The sequence below is a fragment of the Sminthopsis crassicaudata genome, chromosome 2 (genome assembly GCF_048593235.1).
Source record: "Sminthopsis crassicaudata isolate SCR6 chromosome 2, ASM4859323v1, whole genome shotgun sequence".
NCBI classification, from domain to species: Eukaryota; Metazoa; Chordata; class Mammalia; order Dasyuromorphia; family Dasyuridae; genus Sminthopsis; species Sminthopsis crassicaudata.
In genome coordinates this window covers 571,280,294-571,293,962 of record NC_133618.1, presented here as the reverse complement: position 1 = coordinate 571,293,962, position 13,669 = coordinate 571,280,294, and the positions used below count along the sequence as shown (strand labels likewise).

At 35.0% G+C, this 13,669-nt stretch overlaps 1 protein-coding gene across 1 annotated transcript in view; it reads right to left on the bottom strand.

Moving 5' to 3' along the window:
- IL16 (interleukin 16) overlaps window positions 1-13,669 on the bottom strand; it is a 106,526-nt gene that overhangs the window by 42,238 nt on the left and 50,619 nt on the right. Inside the window, 3 exon segments of the mRNA XM_074295256.1 lie at window positions 3,408-3,522; window positions 6,549-6,659; window positions 13,071-13,213. Coding sequence (XP_074151357.1) covers window positions 3,408-3,522; window positions 6,549-6,659; window positions 13,071-13,213 — 369 coding nt within the window.

Sequence of the window (13,669 nt, the reverse complement as noted above, 5' to 3'; positions counted from 1 at the left end):
CCAAAGATATCAGGATTCAAGAGATATGTATGGGTACATGAAGGGAGTAGTATATCTGAAAATCTATTTTCCTTTAGATGAGGTCATTAGACTACTTTGAACAAGCATATAAACTAAACAATTTATAATTCTGACATATTCAACTTGCTGAAAATTCCTGCTAAATTCCTACAATTCCATCTTTTCCTTATTTTGGATTATGTGACAATCCATCCAGATTTAGCTCAATCCAAAAAAAGTTAAATTTTAATAAAAAGCACAATATGGTATACATTAATAGAACACTAAAAGAAGAGTCTGAAGACTTTGGTTCTAGGGCTAATTCTGCCACTTATAGTACTAGCTATAGAATGTTGAGAAGGGGAAGAGATATACATATATGAAGCACCTACTCTATGTCAAGCACTGTGCCTACATGCTTTACAAATATTGTCTCATTTTATCTAAGGCAATTAATCTATCTGAGCCTCAATTACCTCATCTATAAAGTTGCAGTGTTAATCCCTGGCCTTTCCACTTGCCACCCCTTTTTACAAGAGAAATTTTTATGTGAGTTCAAATATATAAGTATATAAAATAGATAAAGAAATCAAACATTTGCTGGTAAAAAAAAACATAATTTCATGATCCTCACATTCAGTTATGAAATCCTCATATGGGATAAAAAAAAAAAAACATACTATAAGAAGCTGATCTCTAAAACAGTCTGGTTTGACTCCACTTAAGTTCTAGTATTGTATAGGATAGTGTTTATTTCTGATAAGAATAAAGGAAATTAACTAGATTTTCCCCACTTGGAGACAGGAATACTAAATATTTTAATTCATTGAACACTCCTTTATTTTTTTTCAATAAGAAACTAAGAATAAAGTATGGCATGGATATAAAAACCACCCCATAATGTATATTGAAAGCAACAACAAATTCTCTAAATTATGACTTCTTGGGAAATGTGGATATGAGAGTAATTGGGTTCATCAGTCATAAAGTTAAGTTTATGAACAGATCATTTTCCAAAGGTTTGTTTTGTGTTTGGGTGCTTGGAAATCCAAATATATTTTCCCATAGAAGCAATCTTATAAATAACAGTTAGATTCCCAGGCCAACCCAGAAAAACCAATGTAACCCATAATATGGCTAAAATCATATATATTTGCATGAAAAAAAAAATGGTGAATAAAACAGAAATTTATGAAATTACATTTTTCTTTTAAATATGATACAATATATGTTAAATGATAAGACCTTCCTGAATTCCCATAATTCCTTAATGAGGTATTAAAGTCTTTTTTACAAATCTAGCTCTTTATTAAGATATGAAATCAACTAGTCTTTACTCCCCCCTCCCCAAGTCCTTTTATAACAAACACATTGAGGATGGTTGATTTTTTTATTTGATTTGATTTAATTTTTTTTATTTGATACACCTGAGCTCCATCCTTGAGACAGCCTTAATAAGGAAAAACAGAGATATTAGGAATAGGTCAGCCAGTATAGAGATTCAGAGAAGAGAGATGCTGCACAAAGACTTAACTTTTGAGTCCTCCATGGCGAATGATAGAATCCCAAAGATGGTATGTGTAAGAAACAATTGTAGATTAAAGAGAGCAGCAATGAAATGTCAGTGAAGCACATATAGAAGAGTTCCAGAATTAAGTATAAACTAGAATCAAGGAGAAATGAAGGACAATTATGGTGTGAATAAGTAAACCTCTTCAAAGATATTGGGAAAAATGTGGCCTATGTAAGTCCCAAAGGAAGGCAGCTTATCACTGGTAAAATCACTGTGAAGGGTCAATAGTCTCTCTAATGGAGCCAAGAGTTTTTCCATTGCTAAGGGGTCTCTCACTGTATGGTGGTCTTCCAAATCTGAAAGCTTATATAGGTTTCTAGGAAAGGCATGACTCACCAGAGGAGGACATTACTTACCTCTCTAGGATATCAAAATGCTTTCATTTGGGGGGGGGGAGGACTGGGAGGAGAAGATGGAGAGAAATAGGGAATACTCAACCCTAGAGTTATATTGGCCCCTTGGGGAGGTGAAAATTCTCTAAAGTGGAAGGGATTTGTTTTGATTGTGTATTGCCTCAGATAAAAGTCCTTTATTCATTCATTTGTTTGTTTGGTTTTTTATTGTCTCTGTGTATGCTTTAGTAATAATGCCTGATTTATATTCAGTGATTTATTAAGCCTAATTGCCAACATGGGAACTGGGGTTCTTTAGTATTCTGATTTGAGCAAAATGTTGTGTGGAATCATTAGCCAAATAGAGAAGTTTTGTAAGATGTCCCCGAGGTAGACTCTGACCTGGATAAACAAGTAAAAGTGAATTGGAAGGGACTGATGATTGGTTATTGACATAGAAATTCCTGAATGAGGAAACTCCCTGTACCAACACAGGACTTTGGCTTCTCTTCAATTTATCATCTTAAAGAGTTGCCCAGAATGGAGACGTTAACTGATTTGTCTAGGGTCAGTATCAGTGGTTGGACTTGAATTCAGGTTCTTCTTATCGCTAAGGATAGCTCTCTATCCCTATGCCATATTACTTTATGTAAAACATATAAAAACAGCTTTTTAATAAATCCTAGCTTTTAAACAGATGCAGTCTCTGTGATTGGCCTAATCCCAATTCCTTGCCTGGTACAATAGTAGGGAGTTCACATTAGGCAATACCCATTGCCTAATATCTCAAACAAATCTCTGGATCCCACTCCTGGAAATCAGGGAGAGGGAGATGAAGAGCCTTACCCTCCAAACTGGAGGGAAACTGAACAGAGGGAAGTAGCAAAGCAGCTTTCAAACTGAGGAAGAGCCCTTGATTACCACCACTTAGTTTGGAGAATCAAGGTGCTACTTCTCCTTATGAGTAGAATAGAGACAGGGAAAGTAGGGGTCATGGGAAATATGATTGGGTCCTAATGACCATTTAGCCAGTCTCTCTATGTAAAAAACTTAAATATAACACAGATGTACTGGAACAAAAGTGGCTGGCAATGTCATTAGTAGGGAATTTTATAGAAGAGAGAAGGGAAAACAGGAGGGAAGTAACAACAATCAGGGAGAGTGAAGTGATAAGGGGAAAAAACATAGAGGTGAGTAGAAAAGATGAATTTCTTCATCCTCTCTCCTACCTAAGGGATATGTGCAAAACTGTCCCATGTGAGCAAACAGTGGCCTATATAAATGATGTAATCAATTGGGCAACTCACATATGGAATTTCAAGTTGAAATATTTTCCTGCTTACCCTATACTTATATTTTATGATAAATACTATTCTTACCCTGAAGAATTTAAATAGATCTTGAACATTAAGTCTTTCCATTGGCCTAATGCCTGTTTTTTGTTTTTTTATTTCCTCTCCCAAATTTTTCTTGACATAGATCATTATTGGAAAAAATCCTACCTTCTTGTAGCCTTCCATCAGCAGCAGCTGCTCCCCCAGCAAAGATTGTCTTGACATAGATACCAATAGGACCATAGATGCTGTCCTTTCCACCAACAATACTAAAACCCAATCCCTAAAGAAAGGAAGGAGAGGGGTTGTAATTATAATTTGTGTTTTGTCAGTAGAAACAAAGATTCTTAAAAATTGGAAGTGCCTTTTATGGTCATCTCGTTCAAAATTCAACCTGAATATGAATTCTTTCTACAACACTCCCAATAAGTCATCATTCACTTTTGGCTAAAATACTTCCAGTTGAACCCATTACTCCCAAAGCAGTTCTTTGAATTTTTTTGGAAATTACAAATTTTAGGTAGCTTTGATTTATGTGAAGCTTAACTTTACCTCTTTGCAAATTTCAACTATGTCTTTTAGGTCAATACTCTGGGACGAAGAAAAAAAAGTCCATTATCTCTGCTTTCTGTTTATGGCAGCTAATGTATCCCTTCACCCCAAGTAGTTAGGTTTTGTGTGTGTGTGTGTGTGTGTGTGTGTGTGTGTGTGTGTGTGTGTGTATGTGTGTGTGTGCTCATGCATGTGTGCGCAGGTGCATACCTGTGTGCACACACATGTATACACTGTACACTTAGCTTTGTACCTGTGTATCCACCTGGTTTAAGAGAAGACAATTGAATAGAAAAAGTTAAATACATTTTCTTTTCTTACTGACAAGGAAGCTGAGGCTTTGGGAAATTAATAATAATTATGAAGACTGGGATTTGAATGCTAAGCTGTATGATTTTAGACAATTGAATTTGTCTCTCTAGGCATTAGTGTGCTCAATTATAAAAATAAATTCAATTTAATAAACATTTAGTAAGCACCTACTGTGTGCCAGGCTCCATGATAAGTGCTGGGGATATAAAGAGGCAAAAAAATAATCCCTGCTCTCAAGGAGTTTACCATCTAATGAGGGGGACAACACGCAAACAAATATACACAAGGTAAGCTAAATGTAGGATAAATAAAAAATAATTAACAGGAGGAAGACACTGGGATTAAAAGGGATTTGGAAAGATAGTAGAGTGATTGACAAGATGATGTTTATGAAATCATGACTACATCAAATATCTCAATGCCTTCTTTGCCCTCTGTGACATTAGACAAGTAAAAAAAACTTCTCCCTTAGTCTTTTTTTTTGTCATTTAAGGTTAGAATTTGTGTTACTGACAATAACTTTTAGATAGATTTTTAAATTTTCTTTCTCAATAGTCTTTCATCTTTTGTTTTTATTACTTGAATTCAACAGTAAGTTCCTCAAAACATGCCTTCTAAAGGAGTCAGAATAATGCATTTGAAAACATACACACACACACACACACACACACACACACACACACACACACACACTTTATATAGATATACTCCATAATATACTTTCTTTGTAAACTTGTCCTTCCTTTTCAGAAATTTGATTGTGGTTGTATCTGCTTCAGGATTTGGGCAAAGGAAAGTGGCAGATGCTGCTTAGGTACCAAATTGGTAGTGTAGAGAGGAGTCTTGTATTCTTTAAGCAATAACATAGATTCTGTGAAAAATTTCAAGTTTCTCTTACCTTTCTCCTTCTAACCAAAAAGAATTCCATTTAACTTTCTCTCTCTCTCTCCCTCTTTACTTTTCTCCCTTCTTCCCTCCCCCATCCTCTCATCTCCCCTTCTCCCCCTCTCCCTCAGTTTTCCTTTCCCTCCCTCCCTCTCATTCTCTTTCCATCTGTCTTTATCTCTCTGTGTGCTTTTCTTTCTACTTCGGTCTCTCTGTCTTTGTCTCTGTCTCTCTCACTATCTTCTCTTCTTCTTCTCCCCACACTTCTCCTTCTAAACTAACTTTTAGCTTTAACATTCACTTATACATTGTAAAAGTGTGAATGAATTGAGCAGATTACTTCCTGAAATTAGGTTTTAAGAGAGGAATGGGAAGAGATTTCAAGAGTAACATCAATCAATTAATAGGCATTTAGTAAACCCCTACTCCCTCCTCTGTGCTAGATGCTGAGTATAAAGAAACACAAAATGGAAAGTTTACTTCTCTCAAGGAAAGACAGCATGTAAAATCATTTTGGGAAGGAAACCCTAGAATTTGGGAAGATTGGGATTCTATACAACAGCAATAAGGAAAGAGTATATTCCAGACATGTTGGAGAGCCAAAGCAAAGATGCTGATGGAGATAGGAGACAGTGGCTCTGTGTGAAGAACATAGAGAAGGCCAACTTAACTGCCTCCAGAAAGGGAAGGAAGGGGGGCATGTGTAATGAGGACAGAAAGCAGTAAAAAAGGGGGGCTTTAAAAGTTAAACAAAAGAATGTATATTTTATCTTAATAGAAAAATAGCATGTCAACACCTGGTCTTAAGGAAAATCCGTTTGGCAAATGTGGGAGGGAGAAACAGAAGAGAATGAGAGGCAGCAAGATCATTTAGAGGCAATAGTTCATGCAAGAGATGATGAGGATATGAACTAAAATAATGTCTATGTGATGAATGAGAAGGAAAAGTGAGAGAGATGTTTTAGAGGTAGGACCAGAAAGGTTTGGCTTCAAGTCCTAAATGAGAGTGACAGTGAGGTTGTATAAACTTAATCTTAAATTTTCACAGTGAGTTAAGTTGCATGACTTCCTCCAATTCTGTACAGCAATAAGTGAGAAGCTATGGAGGAGGTAAATAGTGAGCAATCCAAGGCCAGGAATGAGTGGAGGCAGAACAAGAGAGCAAAGGATTTGGGAATAGAGGATAATATGATATTGAACTGGTTCACTATGTACCTGATAGAGAAAGATTACTATTAAAAAACCGAAGGGGAAAATATGTACAAAAAGACCATAACCTGATGGACTCCAAAAAACAAAATGACAAACAACACAAACGTTTCCTTCTTCATAATTTTACTTAGCACTAAATCTAAGAAACCTTCTCTAGTACAGAAGCATTGATGTGAATTCATTAATTTCCCATTACCAGTCCCCTGTTTACAATCTACCCAAGTCACCCAAGTTTTGCCTTGGGGGAAAATTTATAAATATAAAATTTCAGAACTAGAAGAGTTTGGAGCTCATTTAGACCATATAATTCTTTTTTTATTCTCCTATTAGCAAACATCTATTTCTTACCTTGGCCTGGCCTTTCATCAACACTATGTTAGAGATGACAGAAGCCTGCAAGCCACCTGGTGGCTGTGTGAGCTGTGCTGTGCTAAGGGACCGAGAAGGTCTTGAAATTGCCTGCAAACAAAAATAAAGAGCAATAAGAGGCAGGAGTTCATCAACTAAGTGAACAGAAAATAAGGCAGATTCAAATTAGTAAAAGATCTGAATTACAGGTGATGACAAAGATAATGATGGTGTTAGTGATTTTACTTCGTAGTACATATAGGACTATAATATACTATCTTCCAAAAATTTGAGCTATTAATTAAAACAAAGTTTAATGTAGGATCTGAGTATCATAAAGCATCAAATATAGATGAGTTTTGTCTTACCTTGCCCAGAACCAACCAAACCTATATGTTACTTTCCATCCATTTTCAAAGCATGTCACCTATACTCTGGTTATTACCATTAATCCTCTTCTAACTGGACCTTTGGGTTCTGATTCTGGGGGCCCCTGCTCTAGTAGGCAAAAGATTAGCCGAGTTGAATTTATGGATTTTCATGGCCAGAAAGTTGACCTGGACCAATGCAGTTTTTATCCCCATTCAAGTCTCTAAGGAGAGGCTCCAATGTTTCCAAACTTATCTAATATAATCTTTTTTATGCTTATTTATAATCAGATTGAAAAAAAAATAGACATATACTAACTTTTCTAATAAAATGCCTTTACTCTCTGTACTCTGAATCATAAATATTCTCCCTTATTCAATTTCCATGTACTGATTCCTTTTCTTGGATGCCATCCTTTCTGTGAAGACTTCTCAAATTCACTTCCCCAACCCCTTAACAATGCATCTGAAAGTAAACTTTTCCTCTCCACTATTAGATTGTGAACTCCATTACAGCAATGTTTGGATTTTCTTTAATTATATATATCCAGGTTTGGTGTCTTATACACAGGAGGTACATAAAAATGATTGCTGAATTGAATAAATGTTTAAAATTTAATTTCTGTACAATTGATGCCCTGAAATTTTTATAGGCTACTCTTTGCCATAGACCATATTCCATTATAATCAACTGAAGTTGCTAAAATAAGTCACAGAATATATAAAGAAAGCTTTAAAACAAAGCTAAAAAAAACAACTCACCTAACACTGTTATTGCTATATTTCTTTTTTACATTACAAATATTTAGAATTTACTACCACTTATTAAGAATATAAGAAAGGAGAACTAATAATATAATAAATCCATCTGGTTCTTAATTTTTAAAAATTAACCTAAATGCATAGGAAAATGGGGTAAAAGAAAAAATTTCATATAACAGATATGTATAGTCAAGCAAAACAGATTCCCTAAATTTACACTAATACACCTATCTACCATCTATCTGTCTTATCTATCTTTCTAACTCTACCATAAGTATTCTTCTGCACTCTAAATTTATCCCCTCTATAACTGAAAGGCTCTTTCTTTCATTATCAGTCCTCTGGAATTGTGGATATTCATTGTATTAATCATAGTTCTTATAGCTTTCAAAGTTGTTTTGCTTTTCAGAGTTTTTGTTATTATATAAATTGTTCTCCTGGTTATGCTCACTTCAGTCTTCATCAATGTATAAAATTGTTCAATTTTTATAATATTGATCTTATTGTGTAAACTGTTCTTTGGGTTCCACTTCCATCATCTTGCATCAGTGCATATAGATTTTTCTATGTCTTTTTTAAAATCGCTAAAAATCATTGATTTCCTTATTTTCATAACATAATCATATTCCATCAAATTCATATGCTATAATATATTCATCCAGTTCTCAATTGATAGACATTTCCTTAATATTCAGGTTTTTGCTATTACATCAAGAGTTGCCATAAACATTTTGGGGTATAAAGGACTTTCCTCTTTCATTCATTTTGGATACAGGCTTAGTAATGTTAAAAGTCAAAAGTCACACACTGTTTAGTAACTGTGCATAGTTTCGAATTGCTTTTCATATTAAATATACCCATTAGAGACCCACAATGCATCAATGTCCCTGTTTTCCCACAACATCTGCAACATTTTTTTCTTTTCTTTCTTTTTTTTTTTTTTTTTTTTTTTTTGGTCATTTTTGCCACTCTGATGGTTATGAGTAAAATCTAAGAATTACTTTCATTTGCATTTCTCTAATTAGTACCTTTTTAAAGCATATGTTTATAGCTGTTGAAAGTCTGGTTTTCTTTCCATGTAAATTATCTTTTATATTCTTAGGCCATTTATTAATTGGAGGAATGCCTCTTTTTCTTAAAATTTTGAAATGAGACCTTTCTCAGAGAAACTTGCTTCAAAGATTTAGGGTTTTCCTTGTTGGTTCTCTTTTAATGTTAGGTTTGTTAAATTTGTACAGGAATTTTAAATTTTATTCAATAAAAGTTATCCATGCCACTTTCTATAATATTCTCAATCCCTGATTTGGTCATGATTTTTTTTTCTATTTATATGAATGATAAATAACTTTTAGTATGTTTCTCTAATACCTTTATGATATGACTTAATTTCTAGGTGATGTACCCATTTAGAGTTTGTCTTTGTATTCGGTGTGAGGTATTGGTCCAAATTTAATTTCTTCCATACTTCTCTCCAAATTGTTTCCAAAAGTTTTCTTTTGTCAATTTCTACTAGCTTGTACTAATAAAAAAAATAAGTAAATATTTAAGTTCAAAAGGAAACATGTCACAGTGCAGGGACAGAATAAGAAGTATCAGGAAACTTGGTTCTTCTTTGAAATGGGAGTAATAAGACTTACTTTACTTCCACCACAAAGTTTCTATGATTAAATGGATTAAATTATTATTAAATTGAAATTTTACTGAGTGAAATTAATTAAATGAAAAAAGTATTTTGAAAGCTAAAAAGCTTAAACAATAATAATTAGTGCCCCAAGCTAAGAATTCATGAGGTGACTATAAAGCTTTTAAGTCATACTTGAACTCTGTTCTGAATTTGTAGATATCTATTTATGTAACTGAGCAGAACCTATGCACAAAACAAGGCAATGTGGGGCCCATGCTGGGGTTCAGCCTCTGCATTTCCTGAGTGAGTGAGCAATGATGCAAATAAGCAGGATGTAGCAAGAGCAAGAATAAGAAAGAAGAGGTGAATCTTGCTATTATTGGCAGCAGAGAGAATCTGTGTTGTCCTATGACTCCAATCCCATTATCAAGGGATCCATACATTCTTGCCCAGCCAAAAACCAAAGGCAGCTAATCTGAAAAGTTTGATTTTCCAGGAATCTTAAAATCTTGTGTTGTGCTTTTTGCTGATTTGATTTAAAATGATTTAACTTTTAGTTTCACAAAATTTATTTGGGTTTCAAAGAATCACAGAATGTCAGATAAATGAGAGTTCCAACAGTACAATAAAATAAGCATTTATAAAGCACTTACTAAGTGAAGAGCATTGTGATGAGTGGGGGGAGATGTTATTGATATGATAGTCTGTATCCTGCTAGAACTTAGAACCCACTAGGGGTATAGGAGATGAACACATCTCTTTGGAGAGGGAAAGATAACTATAAAAGACAGAATTACATGATAAATACATTTGTGAGTCATTTTTCAGTCATATTTACTCTTCATGACCAGGTTTAGAGTTTTCTTTTTTATGTCTTGCCCTGTGTTTTTTCCACTTAATAAAAAAATTTTTCCCAATTACATGTAAAAACACTTTTATAAGATTTTGATTTCTAATTTTTTCTCATTCTTCCCCTCCCTTTCATGTTCCCCAAGAGAACAAGCAATCTGGTATAAGTTATACATGTGTAAGCACATTAAACATATTGCCACATTAGTCATGTTATGAAAGAAGCATTAAAAAAAAGGGAAAAGCCACGAGAAAGACAAAACAACCTCCACAAAAAAATAAAAATAATATGTTTTGATCTGCATTCAGACTCCATGGTTCTTTCTCTGGATGCTGATAACATTTTCCATCATGAGACTTTTGGAATTGTCTTAAACCATTATATATTCTTTTTCTTTTTTTCTTCTTTATTTTTCAGGTTTAGGGTTTTCTTGGCAAAGATGCCAGAATGATTTTCTCTGATAAGTATATTAAAGGACTAAAGAAGCAAAATTGCAATACAATATCTCCTGGGAAAGGTTGTTGTTAACTGGGGAAATATCAAGAAAGACTTCCTAGAGGAAAGGACATTTGTGATAGGTTTTAAAGAAAAGACATGGGGAGCAGCCAGGTGGTGCAGTGGATAGAGCACCAGCCGTGACATCAGGAGGACCTGAGTTCAAATCTGTCTCAGACACTTAACACTTCCTAGCTGTGTGACCCTGGGCAAGTCACTTAACCCCAATTGCCTCAGGAGAGAGAGAGAGAGAGAGAGAGAGAGAGAGAGAGAGAGAGAGAGAGAGAGAGAGATAGAGAGAGAGATGATCAATACCAAGTACAGTAGTTACACCTTAATATAATAAGGACTACAAAGCAGTAAGGTGATGACAGAAAATGACAACTGATAGGCAATGAATAAAGCAAGGTCCAGAATCATGGGAATTTGAGTTCAAATTTAACCTCAAACACTTACTAGCTGAGTCAGTCAATAAAAATTTATTGTGTTATTATCCAGGCCCTGTGCTAAACACTGGAGAAATAAAAGGAGTCATTAAACCTCTCCTGGCTTCAGTTTCTTCACTTATTAAAGCAGCATCATAATAGCATCGACTTCCCAGGATTGTTGTGAAGATCAAATGAGATAATATTTGTAAATGCTTATTAGCACAGTATCTGGCATATGGTAGGTATTTAATTAAGGCATGTTCCTTCCCTTTTTCTTCTTTTGCTTGAATATAGAATAATAGGAGGAGTGTAATATGAAAACAGGCAAGAAAGGGAGATAAACTCTGGGAAGGGACGGCCTCTCACTCTTAATGGGCAAACAGTTTCATCAACCCACAGTTGTGACTTTCACAGGGATGGTAAATAAAGCTTCATTGAGCAAGACTGTTGGGGTTCTGGGTGCCTGAAATCAGGATTTCTCCAGATAAACATGACTAGGAAAGACATAGGTGCCATATGAGAAAGAAGAATTACAGAGGGTTAAAGAGTCTTTGGATCACAATGGATCATTGCAACCTGGTGAAGAGAAAACAGTGAGAAATAGCTGAGCTGCCCACTGGTGGATTGGCTATGTCATCAATCAATCAAAAAACATTTATTAAGTACCTATTATATGCCAAACATTGTGCTAAATTTAACTTTGGGGATTCAAGTACAAAGAATGAAACAGTCCCTACCCACAAAGGGCTTATGTTTTGATGCATGTTTCAGAGACAACAAAATTGAAACCATCCCAGGGAGGTCAATATTATTCTAAACTGCTTCCCTGAGACCCAAAGGAAAGAAAGTGAAGGGGCAATCAGCATCAGCTACTAGAGTTTTATCACCAGAACTATAAGTCTGAATTGACTTTGTCTTCTATTAACTTGGGGAAGCAGAAAGAATGAAGTAAACTTTGATTATTATTCTCCTGGGATTGAAAGAGACTGAAGTCATTTTGTATCTCAGTATAGATAAACTTTACACTAAAATATTATTATTTTTACCTCAGCACTTTGACTATGTTTCTTCCTCTCTACTAACACAACCAGCATCATAATTCAAAGCCTCTTTATCTCTTCCTGGACTTTTGTAGGAATTTTTCAGTTGATCTCCCCACCTCAAGTTTCTCTCTATTCCAATCCACTCTTCACCCAGTAGACAAAGTGATTTTCTCAAAGTACCAGTCTAAACATATAGGATTTCCTTCCCAACCCCACAACCCTACTCCAACCAGCTCCAGGAACATTCAATCAATTCCAGTGCTCCAGAGAAAAGTGACAAGTAGCAGCATATGTGTGTGTGTGTGTGTGTGTGTGTGTGTGTGTGTGTGTGTTTATATACCTATTTGTATCTAATGGTAGCCATTTCTAGGGCAGGGGCAGGAAAAAGAAGAAAAAAAAAGGGAAAAAAAGAAATTTATATGATAATCTTGCTGTATATTTGGAAGAAACAGCAACTTGTACATGATAAATTTGCAGTTTCATGTGTAGCCATGTTTTTGGTGTATGTATTGTATTATAGAAATGTTAATTTTGTTCCATGGATTGAAAATAAAATAAATTTTAAAGATTCCAATGACTTCTTTTGCTTCTAGAATTAACTCTAAACTCTTCTATTTGTATTCACAAACTCTCTTCATCCTACTTTTGATATCTTATGATTCCCTTCTAAACACTCTACAACCTAGTCTTTTCTCTGTCCTTCATATATGGCATTCCATCCCTTATATCTATGCTTTTTCTTTGGCTGTCCTTCATACCTCCCTCATCATTACCATCTTTTAGAATCACTATTCCTTCAAGATGAAATTCAAACATCATCTACCACATGAGGATTTTCCAAGTCCTCTGAGCTGCTAATTCCTTCTCCAATCAGTTTACCTTTATCTGTCTTGTACCTACCTATATGTGTAGATGTTGGCTCTCGTTTTAAATAAAAACTTGTAAAACTTACTGTAGTTTTTCCTGCTGAGCAGTCCAGTTGCTGAGACAGTGACTTTCTGTTGCTATAAAGAGAATAAGGTTGTCTGTCTCTACAAGCAGCAGATTTTTTGGTCATTGGGAAATCAATTTCACCAATCCAGTAGGGATTCACACCTAAATCAGGAGAGAAAAGAGAAAATATCAATGAAATAGTTCTCTTGACATAGGAAGTTGAGTGAAAAACACATGCCATCTCAGTTTGTTGCTCCCTCATTCTCGGTTATGTACCTTGAGATAATCTGTTCCTCCTGCATAACGTGGAGTTTCTTACCTCTGTGTCTTTGTAAAGCGGATGGGACCTTATGTCTAGAATGTATCCCTTCCTTATCTCTGCCTCCTACAATCCCCACATCCCTTTAATACTAAGAACATTTCCTCCAAAAAGACTTTCCTAAGTCCCCAGTGATAAATGGTCAGGACCTGTTGATATATTCTACTTTGTATAGTTATAGGTAGTGTAATGGATAGAGTGTCACATCTCAAATCATGAAGACCTAGGTTTCTGCTTATTCACATTTGTCTTTCTCATTAGAATGTATCCTCTTTGAGAGCAAATACCCTTTGAGCCTT